The following is a 12,500-nucleotide window of genomic DNA, read 5'->3' on the forward strand; positions in this document are numbered from 1 at the left end:
AGAGACAACAGATACAACAGAGACAACAGACACACGTCCATCTACAGTCAGACACATGTCCACTTCCAGTCTTAAACGTTATTTGTCCCCCGTCCTGCAGATCATCGCCCCCCCAGAGAGGAAGTACTCGGTCTGGATCGGCGGCTCCATCCTGGCGTCTCTGTCCACCTTCCAGCAGATGTGGATCAGCAAGCAGGAGTACGACGAGGCCGGTCCGTCCATCGTCCACCGCAAGTGCTTCTAGAAAGACCCGTCTGGGTGTCTCCGTCTTCCTCCAGCGCCGCCACCCCCCCCACCACCCTCCCGTCTTCTTTCAGCCCTCACTGCACACCAGCTAACCGGTCCCAGATCAGATCCCCAGAACATCCAGACAGGAAGTCCACGTTGTTGTTTTTTGGTATTTAGGAAGATGCTAAAATAAGTGTTTTATTTTGACAGCTGGTAACAGGAAGTGATGTCATCTTCTGTTGATGTTTTTGGTGAACTGAACCTTCAACTATTCAGAACTTCAGCTCAAACATCCTCCCTCTCCGCTCACCTTAAAACTGTGAATGTGGCGCTTGTCCTCCATCTTTACCCCCCCCACACCGCCCCCGTCCTCCATGTTGGTTCTGTTTGTTGTCAAAAAGTGTGTTTTTATTTTTGATGAATAAAGCTTGAATGTTGCCCGCTGGTGTTTCCTTCCATCGTTGGGGAGTAGAGCACATTCACACAGTGTAATGATGATGTCACAGCGTGTAATGATGATGTCACAGCTGTAGGTGAACAGGAGGCGTGGCCTCATGGTGCTGTCTGTAAAGAAGTGAAGTGTGTGATGTGACGTCAACAACATGGAAGTGACAGACGATTGCCCCAGGAAGACAATAAAGAGCTCTCGTACAAGATAAACTGTGTTTCTGTTCATTTCAACACTTTAACGTCGTTCAGTTTCTTCAATCGGATTCACATCTGTTCTGTTTTATTTATTTACATCAGACCAATGCCTTGTTCTTCTGACACTTCAGCTACCTCTGACACTTCAACTACTTCTGACACTTCAGCTACCTCTGACACTTCAACTACCTCTGACACTTCAGCTACCTCTGACACTTCAACTACCTCTGACACTTCAGCTTCTTCTGACACCTCAACTACTTCTGACACTTCAGCTACTTCTGACACGTCAGCTACCTCTGACACTTCAACTACCTCTGACACTTCAGCTACCTCTGACACTTCAACTACCTCTGACACATCAGCTACCTCTGACACTTCAACTACATCTGACACTTCAGCTACCTCTGACACTTCAATTACTTCTGACACTTCAGCTACCTCTGACACTTCAACTACCTCTGACACTTCAGCTACCTCTGACACTTCAACTACCTCTGACACTTCAGCTACCTCTGACACTTCAACTACTTCTGACACTTCAGCTACCTCTGACACTTCAGCTACCTCCGACACTTCAGCTTCTTCTGACACCTCAACTACTTCTGACACTTCAGCTACCTCTGACACTTCAACTACCTCTGACACTTCAGCTACCTCTGACACTTCAACTACTTCTGACACTTCAGCTACCTCTGACACTTCAGCTACCTCCGACACTTCAGCTACCTCTGACACTTCAGCTACCTCTGACACTTCAGCTTCTTCTGACACCTCAACTACTTCTGACACTTCAGCTACCTCTGACACTTCAACTACCTCTGACACTTCAGCTACCTCTGACATTTCAACTACATCTGACACTTCAGCTACCTCTGACACTTCAGCTTCTTCTGACACCTCAACTACCTCTGACACCTCAACTACCTCTGACACTTTAGCTACCTCTGACACTTCAGCTACCTCTGACACTTCAACTACCTCTGACACTTCAGCTACCTCTGACACTTCAACTACCTCTGACACTTCAGCTACCTCTGACACTTCAGCTTCTTCTGGCACTTCAGCTACCTCTGACACTTCAGCTACCTCTGACACTTCAGCTACCTCTGACACTTCAGCTTCTTCTGACACTTCAACTACCTCTGACACTTCAGCTACCTCTAACACTTCAGCTTCTTCTGACACTTCAGCTACCTCTGACACTTCAGCGTCTTCTGACACCTCAACTACCTCTGACACTTCAGCTACCTCTGACACTTCAGCTTCTTCTGACACTTCAGCTACCTCTGACACTTCAGCTTCTTCTGACACTTCAACTACCTCTGACACTTCAACTACCTCTGACACTTCAACTACCTCTGACACTTCAGCTTCTTCTGACACTTCAGCTACCTCTGACACTTCAGCTTCTTCTGACACTTCAACTACCTCTGACACTTCAGCTACCTCCGACACCTCCACTACCGCATCATCACATTCTACCATTGTGCATCATCACATTCTACCATAGGGCATCATCACATTCTACCATTGGGCATCATCACATTCTACCATTGGGCATCATCACATTCTACCATTGTGCATCATCACATTCTACCATTGTGCATCATCACATTCTACCATTGTGCATCTTCACATTCTACCATTGTGCATCATTACATTCTACCATTGTGCATCTTCACATTCTACCATTGGGCATCATCACATTCTACCATTGGGCATCATCACATTCTACCATTGTGCATCATCACATTCTACCATTGTGCATCTTCACATTCTACCATTGTGCATCATCACATTCTACCATTGGGCATCATCACATTCTACCATTGGGCATCATCACATTCTACCATTGGGCATCATCACATTCTACCATTGTGTATCATCACATTCTACCATTGTGCATCTTCACATTCTACCATTGGGCATCATCACATTCTACCATTGTGCATCATCACATTCTACCATTGGGCATCATCACATTCTACCATTGTGCATCATCACATTCTACCATTGTGCATCATCACATTCTACCATTGTGCATCTTCACATTCTACCATTGTGCATCATCACATTCTACCATTGTGCATCATCACATTCTACCATTGGGCATCATCACATTCTACCATTGTGCATCTTCACATTCTACCATTGGGCATCATCACATTCTACCATTGGGCATCTTCACATTCTACCATTGTGCATCATCACATTCTACCATTGTGCATCATCACATTCTACCATTGGGCATCATCACATTCTACCATTGGGCATCATCACATTCTACCATTGTGCATCTTCACATTCTACCATTGTGCATCATCACATTCTACCATTGTGCATCATCACATTCTACCATTGGGCATCATCACATTCTACCATTGTGCATCTTCACATTCTACCATTGGGCATCATCACATTCTACCATTGGGCATCTTCACATTCTACCATTGTGCATCATCACATTCTACCATTGTGCATCATCACATTCTACCATTGGGCATCATCACATTCTACCATTGGGCATCATCACATTCTACCATTGGGCATCATCACATTCTACCATTGTGCATCATCACATTCTACCATTGTGCATCATCACATTCTACCATTGGGCATCATCACATTCTACCATTGGGCATCATCACATTCTACCATTGTGCATCATCACATTCTACCATTGTGCATCATCACATTCTACCATTGTGCATCATCACATTCTACCATTGTGCATCATCACATTCTACCATTGGGCATCATCACATTCTACCATTGGGCATCATCACATTCTACCATTGTGCATCATCACATTCTACCATTGTGCATCATCACATTCTACCATTGTGCATCATCACATTCTACCATTGGGCATCATCACATTCTACCATTGTGCATCATCACATTCTACCATTGTGCATCATCACATTCTACCATTGTGCATCATCACATTCTACCATTGTGCTCAGTAGAAAATCAATAAAAGAACGACTAAATATATAATTGAGTAGTTTTATTATAATAATGACATAAAGGTTCAGTAATGAGGGAGAAGGAGGTGTGATCACTAACTAACCTGGAACCATCCGGTAACGTCCGTTAACGTCTATTAACCTCCGGTAACCTCCGGTAACCTCCGGTAACGTCCACTAACAGCTCTAGTTCAGGCTCAGATTGATGATATCAGTCTGACGACATGATGGAGAGAATATAAAACATGTCTCTGACCTTTCACTTCATCCCGTCTGTCTGACGTCACACGTCTTCCCTCGTCCAGACGTCCTCGTCCTCTGCAGCGCTGACTGATGCAGGCGTCTAACTACAGAGGACATTCATCAGGATGTTGATCAGGGTGACCAGGTGTCCCCCACAGCATGTTTATCCCTTATTGTCCCACGTCCCACATATTGAGACGATGTCCCACATTTTCATTGTCTCTAGTTTCTAAAAGTCAAACCGCTGCAGGACAGACGCTTGTCTTAAATCCGTCTTTTATCCTGTTGGCTGTGTTGAAAGCAGGAAGGCCGTCATCATCACCTGGGTCAACGCGCAGGTCAACATCTCACTGTCTTCACTGCGCTACGCTAGGCTAGGCTAGGCTAGGCTAGGCTAGGCTAGGCTAGGCTAGGCTAGGCTAGGCTAGGCTAGGCTAGGCTAGGCTAGGCTAGGCTAGGCTAGGCTAGGCTAGGCTAGGCTAGGCTAGGCCCAACGGAGGACAAATGTGAGTCACTGTAAAGTCCCAGTCTGCAGGTTTGGGTGGAACATGATGGAGACTCTCTGGGAGGAAAGGAAGAGCAGCTCCAACAGACTCAATCTACTGATCATGTTTATCAGCTGCTGAAGATTCTCTGAGTTATTAATGATATTTAACAGTTATTGATCCGTTTCACACCGAGGACGAAGACAAGAAGACCACATGGACACATGGACACATGGACACATGTTTATTACTGAAGTCAGATAGATATTATATCTAAATGTTAGAATACCTCTCAGCCGTGGTAACGTGTCCCACATCGTCCCACATCGTCCCACATCGTCCCACAGCTGGTTGGTTGGGATCTGGTCTCCGTAGATGTTGAGGACAGGAAGTAGACATGAATACAACAGAGGAACTGAGGAGGTGAGACCAGGTGAGATGAGGTGAGACCAGGTGAGACTAGGTGAGAGGTGAGACCAGGTGAGATGAGGTGAGACCAGGTGAGACTAGGTGAGAGGTGAGACCAGGTGAGATGAGGTGAGATGAGGTGAGACCAGGTGAGAGGAGGTCAGATGAGGTGAGAGAAGGTGAGACCAGGTGAGACGAGGTGAGATGAGGTGAGAGAAGGTGAGACCAGGTGAGAGGAGGTGAGATGAGGTGAGAGAAGGTGAGACCAGGTGAGATGAGGTGAGATGAGGTGAGACCAGGTGAGAGGAGGTGAGATGAGGTGAGAGAAGGTGAGACCAGGTGAGATGAGGTGAGAGAAGGTGAGACCAGGTGAGAGGAGGTGAGATGAGGTGAGAGAAGGTGAGACCAGGTGAGAGGAGGTGAGATGAGGTGAGAGAAGGTGAGAGGAGGTGAGATGAGGTGAGACCAGGTGAGAGGAGGTGAGATGAGGTGAGAGAAGGTGAGACCAGGTGAGACCAGGTGAGATGAGGTGAGACCAGGTGAGACCAGGTGAGATGAGGTGAGAGAAGGTGAGACCAGGTGAGAGGAGGTGAGAGGAGGTGAGACCAGGTGAGTGCAGGACTAATGAGGACCAGGTGAATCTGATCAGGGCGGGGCAGACAGTCTCAAAGACAGGAAGTAAAACAAGACACATGAGGAGGGAACCTACAAAATAAAACAGACTACAGCCAAACTCCAGGACCAGGACACCCTCATGTCCTCTCATGTCCCCTCATGTCCTCTCATGTCCCCTCATGTCCACTCATGTCCCCTCATGTCCTCGCTGTAAACGCTATAAACATGGGGTGCTGCTGGTGTTTCGGGGGTTTTAAGTCGTTCCTGGGACCGTGTCCCTCTAACATCTGGGACCGTGTCCCTCTAACGTCTGGGACCGGGTCCCTCTAACATCTGGGACCGTGTCCCTCTAACATCTGGGACCGGGTCCCTCTAACATCTGGGACCGAGTCCCTCTAACGTCTGGGACCGGGTCCCTCTAACATCTGGGACCAGACTCACATCCTTCAGAACATGACTACTCCAGATGTTGCAGTAGAAGCTCCACAGCTCCACCTGCTGGAGGTTTGTTAAACCGTCTCCTCATTTCAACCAGATCATCAAATACCAGCTGAGGACTGTTTACAATCACACACACACATCTACAGTATATTAATGATCATAACTACTATCATTAGACAGAGCAGAGATAGATCTAAAGTAGAACTTCATCTGACCCAGAAACACTTCCTAGTCTCATATTTCTACTGATCTCTGTTTGTTTTACAGTGAGTATGAGGAAGATGGAACATCTGCTGCTTTGAGGAACATCAGCTGCTTTGAGGAACATCTGCTGCTTTGAGGAACATCTGCTGCTTTGAGGAACATCTGCTGCTTTGAAGCACATCTGCTGCTTTGAGGAACATCTGCTGCTTTGAAGCACATCTGCTGCTTTGAGGAACATCTGCTGCAGAGATAAAGACTCACTAGACCACCAGACCTCTACTGATGAACTGATGAACTGATGAACTGATGTTTCTGAATGAGACAGGAGACTGTTGGAGCAGCAGGAGACGTTTTATTATGAAACAGCAGCATTCGGTTTGAAAACACACACACGCGCACACACACATACACACACACGCACGCACACACCTGAACATTAACAGCTGCTCCTTTAATGAACCTTTAGTGTTGTAGTTCCTCTTCCTGCCTGGAGGAGGCAGCAGCTCCTCAACATATACACTATTTCACCTGATGACACCAGAGAGAGCATCAGACCGTCAGACTGAGACCAGAGAGAGCGCCGTCAGACCGTCAGACTGAGACCAGAGAGAGCATCAGACCGTCAGACTGAGACCAGAGAGAGCGCCGTCAGACCGTCAGACTGAGACCAGAGAGCGCCATCAGACCGTCAGACTGAGACCAGAGAGAGCATCAGACTGAGACCAGAGAGAGCATCAGACCGTCAGACTGAGACCAGAGAGAGCATCAGACCATCAGACTGAGACCAGAGCGCCGTTCTGTTGATTTAGTGATAGACTGGCGGCGCCATCATGACACCAACATGGAGTCTGTGATGAGCAGCTGCAGAATAACTTCACCGTGTTGGTTGAAGAAGAAGAAGAAGAAGAAGGCACTCTGTCACACTAACTTCACATCTCATCTTCATTTAAATTCTGATCCACACAGAACCAGAACCAGAACCAGAACCAGCAGAACATAGAGCCGGAACAGAAACATTTCAATCAACAAAGTTCAACAAATAAACTTCAGAAAACTGAACGGTGAATGAAAACGTCTCTGACAGTCTGACAGTCTCAGAGATTCACCGTCTCCTCTCCAGAGGTCGGAGACACGCAGCATGACAGACGGAAACTACTGGGGTCACCGGAGGTCATCTGGGGTCATCTCCAGAGGTCACTGGAGGTCACCTGGGGTCACCTGAGGTCACTGGAGGTCATCTGGGGTCACCTGAGGTCACCTGAGGTCCAGCAGGCTGATCTTTGAGTCCCGAACCACCACATGTTTACACACCTGAGAGAGAGAGAGAGAGAGAGAGAGAGAGAGAGAGAGAGAGGGAGCGGGAGCGTGAGAGAGGGAGAGAGAGAGAGAGAGAGAGAGAGAGAGAGAATCAGAGAATCAGAGGTAACCTGCATGAGTCAACTCACGGGGTGCAGCTCTGCGTCGGAGCCGGGCGATGCTGCACTCTGACATTTTTCTGAAAAAAATCCAAAAAATTTACAAAAAAGTCTGAAAAATGTCCAAAAAAAATGCTGTATGATATGATTATGTCGAGTTTCTGTTTATTAATACTTATTGATGCAGCAGGAACACAATGAGGAGAAAGGACAGAGTGTCTCACGCTGAAGAGAGGCGGCTCCTTGGAGTGAGGATGGAAACCTTTGAGTCTGCAGCCAGAAACCTCCGACATCCCCGAACAGCTGAGCCTGAACACACCGGTACTGAGACAGGAGGGGGGGGGTTAACACGTCTCTCACTGGGGACATCTGTCCAATCATCAGTGATCTGGTGTGTCCTCAGGTCACTCAGAGACATTCAGGAGGTTCACACAGTGAAGACGTTCTAACATCAGTCAGTTCATTCTAATATTTAATATCACATTATTATCTCTTCATAATGAACCTTAAAGGAGATTAGTCAAATATTCAATACTCTAATCAACATGGGAGTGGACAGACATGCTGCTTTATGTAAATGTCTGTATACATTAATTATTGTAAATCAATGAACAACACAGATCAATAACAGATATTGTCAGAAAGGTTTAGTGAGCTGTGGCTTCATCTGGACCGACTGTCTGCTGCTGCTGCAGCATCATCTGGACCGACTGTCTGCTGCTGCATTATCATCTGGACCGACTGTCTGCTGCTGCATTATCATCTGGACTGACTGTCTGCTGCTGCATTATCATCTGGACTGACTGTCTGCTGCTGCATTATCATCTGGACTGACTGTCTGCTGCTGCAGCATCATCTGGACTGACTGTCTGCTGCTGCATTATCATCTGGACTGACTGTCTGCTGCTGCAGCATCATCTGGACTGACTGTCTGCTGCTGCAGCATCATCTGGACTGACTGTCTGCTGCTGCATTATCATCTGGACTGACTGTCTACTGCTGCATTATCATCTGGACTGACTGTCTGCTGCTGCATTATCATCTGGACTGACTGTCTGCTGCTGCATTATCATCTGGACTGACTGTCTGCTGCTGCAGCATCATCTGGACTGACTGTCTGCTGCTGCAGCATCATCTGGACTGACTGTCTGCTGCTGCAGCATCATCTGGACTGACTGTCTGCTGCTGCAGCATCATCTGGACTGACTGTCTGCTGCTGCAGCTTCATCTGGACTGACTGTCTGCTGCTGCAGCATCATCTGGACTGACTGTCTGCTGCTGCAGCATCATCTGGACTGACTGTCTGCTGCTGCAGCATCATCTGGACTGACTGTCTGCTGCTGCAGCATCATCTGGACCGACTGTCTGCTGCTGCATTATCATCTGGACTGACTGTCTGCTGCTGCAGCATCATCTGGACTGACTGTCTGCTGCTGCAGCATCATCTGGACCGACTGTCTGCTGCTGCAGCTTCGTCCTGTCGGCTCTTTTTTACACAAAAGCCCTCAAACACATTCACTGATCTGGAGGTCAGAGGTCAGAGGTCAAGGGACCCCTTTGTGTGTGTGTGTGTGTGTGCTTGTGTTGGACCTACTCGTTGTGTTTGGGAGCGCAGACGATGGCGACGGCCTCCGGCAGCATCAGCTGGTAGGAACAGTGAGTGTGGAGGTCGACGCTGGAGAGGAAGGCCGTCTGAGTGGGATGAGTCTGAATACAGAGAGTACAGAGAGGTCAGAGGTCAGAGGTCACGCTGTGAGGACCACACACACACACACACACACACAGATATGTTCAGCTCAGCGCTGCAGAGTGAGACCTCTGTCTGGGAGTTCCTATCTCTGGTCCTCCCTCTCTCATCTGCTGCTCCACCACAGACACTGTTGCCATGGCGACGTCTGATCATGCAAATAAAGGCGAAGAAAACGCACAACGGAGGTCATTTTAGAGAGATAGAGAGATGGATAGATAGAGAGATGGATAGAGAGATAGATAGATGGATAGATGGATGGATGGATGGAGATATAGATAGATAGAGAGATAGATAGAGAGATAGATAGATGGATAGATGGATGGATGGATGGAGATATAGATAGATAGAGAGATAAATAGATAGATGGATGGATGGATGGATGGATGGATAGATAGATGGAGATATAGATAGAGAGAGAGATAGAGAGAGATAGACTGATAAATATATAGATTAGTTTCCAGCATCAGTTCCATAGTGTTAAAACATGTTAGTAAAAAAGTTAGTAGTACAAAACAATATACCAAATATAAAAATACAACGAGAAGAAGAAAACTGTTAAAGTGAGTATAGTGCAGGATAACTCCAGTAGCTCAGTCTGTTAGAGTGAGTATAGTTCAGGATAACTCCAGTAGCTCAGTCTGTTAGAGTGAGTATAGTTCAGGATAACGCCAGTAGCTCAGTCTGTTAGAGTGAGTATAGTTCAGGATAACTCCAGTAGCTCAGTCTGTTAGAGTGAGTATAGTTCAGGATAACGCCAGTAGCTCAGTCTGTTAGAGTGAGTATAGTGCAGGATAACTCCAGTAGCTCAGTCTGTTAGAGTGAGTATAGTTCAGGATAACTCCAGTAGCTCAGTCTGTTAGAGTGAGTATAGTGCAGGATAACTCCAGTAGCTCAGTCTGTTAGAGTGAGTATAGTTCAGGATAACTCCAGTAGCTCAGTCTGTTAGAGTGAGTATAGTGCAGGATAACTCCAGTAGCTCAGTCTGTTAGAGTGAGTATAGTTCAGGATAACTCCAGTAGCTCAGTCTGTTAGAGTGAGTATAGTGCAGGATAACTCCAGTAGCTCAGTCTGTTAGAGTGAGTATAGTGCAGGATAACTCCAGTAGCTCAGTCTGTTAGAGTGAGTATAGTGCAGGATAACTCCAGTAGCTCAGTCTGTTAGAGTGAATATAGTTCAGGATAACTCCAGTAGCTCAGTCTGTTAGAGTGAGTATAGTTCAGGATAACTCCAGTAGCTCAGTCTGTTAGAGTGAGTATAGTGCAGGATAACTCCAGTAGCTCAGTCTGTTAGAGTGAGTATAGTGCAGGATAACTCCAGTAGCTCAGTCTGTTAGAGTGAGTATAGTGCAGGATAACTCCAGTAGCTCAGTCTGTTAGAGTGAGTATAGTTCAGGATAACTCCAGTAGCTCAGTCTGTTAGAGTGCACTGTGTGTATTATTATCTGTCCTGCAGCCCGTCCTCTGAACCAGCTCCTCTGTTCGCTGATGGCGGCGTGCAGAGCAGAGGATGGCTGCTGTTGTCCAGTAAGACCAGCAGTCTGTTGACTGTTCTGTCCTCTGACACCGTCACCAGAGAGTCCAGCTCCATGCCGACCACAGAGCAGGCCCGCCTGTGTGTGTGTCTGATTTATATCACACTGTGGGGACCTACTGATTTATATCACACTGTGGGGACCTACTGATTTATATCACACTGTGGGGACCTACTGATTTATATCACACTGTGGGGACCTACTGATTTATATCACACTATGGGGACCTACTGATTTATATCACACTGTGGGGACCTACTGATTTATATCACACTGTGGGGACCTACTGATTTATATCACACTATGGGGACCTACTGATTTATATCACACTGTGGGGACCTACTGATTTATATCACACTGTGGGGACCCACTTTAACGTGTGTTTAGCTTTTGTTTTTACTGCATGTTTTGCGTGTGTTAAGCATGTGTTTAGGTTCTATCTTTAGCGTGTGTTAAGCATGTGTTTAGCGTGTGTTTAGCGTGTGTTTAGGTTCTATCATTAGCGTGTGTTTAGATTCTGTCTTTAGCGTGTGTTTAGTGTGTGTTTAGCATGTGTTTAGGTTCTATCTTTAGCGTGTGTTAAGCATGTGTTTAGCGTGTGTTTAGGTTCTGTCATTAGTGTGTGTTTAGGTTCTGTCTTTAGCATGTGTTTAGTGTGTGTTTAGCATGTGTCTGGGTTCTGTCATTAGCGTGTGTTTAGCATATGTTTAGCATGTGTTTTGTGTGATTTTAGCGTGTGTAGCGCGTGGTTAACTTGTGTGGCCTGTGGTTAGTATGTTGTTAGCGTGTGTAGCATGTGGTTAGCTTGTTTTTAGCGTGGTTAGCGTGTTTTTAGCGTGGTTAGCGTGTGTAGCCTGTGGTTAGCATGTTTTTAGCGTGTGTAGCGTGTTTTTAGCGTGTGTAGCGTGTTTTTAGCGTGGTTAGCGTGTGTAGCGTGTTGTTTGCGTGTTTTTAGCTGGTTAGCGTGTGTAATGTGTGGTTAGCGTCTGTAGCGTGTGGTTTGCGTGTTTTTAGCGTGGTTAGCGCGTGTAGCCTGTGGTTAGCATGTTTTTAGCGTGTGTAACGTGTTTTTAGCGTGGTTAGCGTGTGGTTAGCGTGTGTAGCGTGTTGTTAGCGTGTTTTTAGCTGGTTAACGTGTGCAATGTGTGGTTAGCGTCTGTAGCGTGTGGTTTGCGTGTTTTTAGCGTGGTTAGCGTGTGTAGTGTGTGTTTAGCATGTTTTTAGCGTGTGTGTAGCGTGTGTGTAGCGTGTGGTTAGCGTATTTTTAGTCTGTGGTTAGCATTTTTTTAGCGTGTTTAGCGTGTGGTTAGCGTGCAGTCGTACATGTATCCAGCCGAGCGTCAGCAGGTTCTGTTGGTCCTGGAAACTGAACAGTTCCTCCACGTTCTCCATGTCGCAGAAATCCGGACCGGCCGACTGTTTGGGGATCACGACGTGAGTCAGCAGGAACTCGTTGTGCATCTGAGGGCGAGAGACGGTCGGGGTCGTTAGCGAGCAGCTCAGGTGTGATTGATGACATCATCATCACCTGTGAACAGCCAACGGCCTCACCAGTCGTCCACA

At 46.8% G+C, this 12,500-nt stretch overlaps 3 protein-coding genes across 7 annotated transcripts in view; 2 read left to right on the forward strand and 1 right to left on the reverse strand.

Moving 5' to 3' along the window:
- The window catches only part of acta2 (actin alpha 2, smooth muscle), a 10,102-nt gene extending 9,218 nt beyond the window's left edge, over nucleotides 1–884 (forward strand). The window contains exon 9 of the mRNA XM_037755097.1: nucleotides 101–884. Within this exon, the coding sequence (XP_037611025.1) occupies nucleotides 101–244 (144 nt within the window). The 3' untranslated portion in view covers nucleotides 245–884. The remainder of the gene's footprint in view (nucleotides 1–100) is intronic.
- An 84-nt stretch (nucleotides 885–968) lies between these two features.
- Nucleotides 969–2,274, forward strand: LOC119479863 (dentin sialophosphoprotein-like). The gene is made up of 2 exons (XM_037755831.1): nucleotides 969–2,085; nucleotides 2,265–2,274. Exons 1-2 carry the CDS (start codon nucleotides 980–982, stop codon nucleotides 2,272–2,274), a joined length of 1,116 nt encoding a protein of 371 aa, XP_037611759.1. The 5' UTR covers nucleotides 969–979.
- Nucleotides 2,275–6,573: 4,299 nt separating this feature from the next.
- The window catches only part of stambpl1 (STAM binding protein-like 1), a 17,344-nt gene continuing 11,417 nt past the window's right edge, over nucleotides 6,574–12,500 (reverse strand). For 2 of the 5 annotated variants that reach the window (XM_037755958.1, XM_037755956.1), the window contains exons 8-12: nucleotides 12,489–12,500; nucleotides 12,261–12,398; nucleotides 9,251–9,363; nucleotides 7,881–7,980; nucleotides 6,574–7,552 (exon numbers count right to left, since the gene is read on the reverse strand). The exon at nucleotides 12,489–12,500 is cut by the window's right edge. In XM_037755958.1, the coding sequence (XP_037611886.1) occupies nucleotides 7,545–7,552; nucleotides 7,881–7,980; nucleotides 9,251–9,363; nucleotides 12,261–12,398; nucleotides 12,489–12,500 (371 nt within the window). In that variant the 3' untranslated portion in view covers nucleotides 6,574–7,544. Of the gene's footprint in view, nucleotides 7,553–7,638; nucleotides 7,981–9,250; nucleotides 9,364–12,260; nucleotides 12,399–12,488 lie in introns of those variants that run through there. The other 3 variants (XM_037755954.1, XM_037755953.1, XM_037755957.1) reach the window with 2 other exon arrangements.

The sequence above is a fragment of the Sebastes umbrosus genome, chromosome 20 (assembly GCF_015220745.1).
Source record: "Sebastes umbrosus isolate fSebUmb1 chromosome 20, fSebUmb1.pri, whole genome shotgun sequence".
Classification (NCBI taxonomy): Eukaryota; Metazoa; Chordata; class Actinopteri; order Perciformes; family Sebastidae; genus Sebastes; species Sebastes umbrosus.

What these genes read in the sequence shown, in the direction of transcription:
- LOC119479863 (XM_037755831.1), top strand. Translation starts at nt 980, where the DNA reads ATGCCTTGTTCTTCTGACACTTCAGCTACCTCTGACACTTCAACTACT.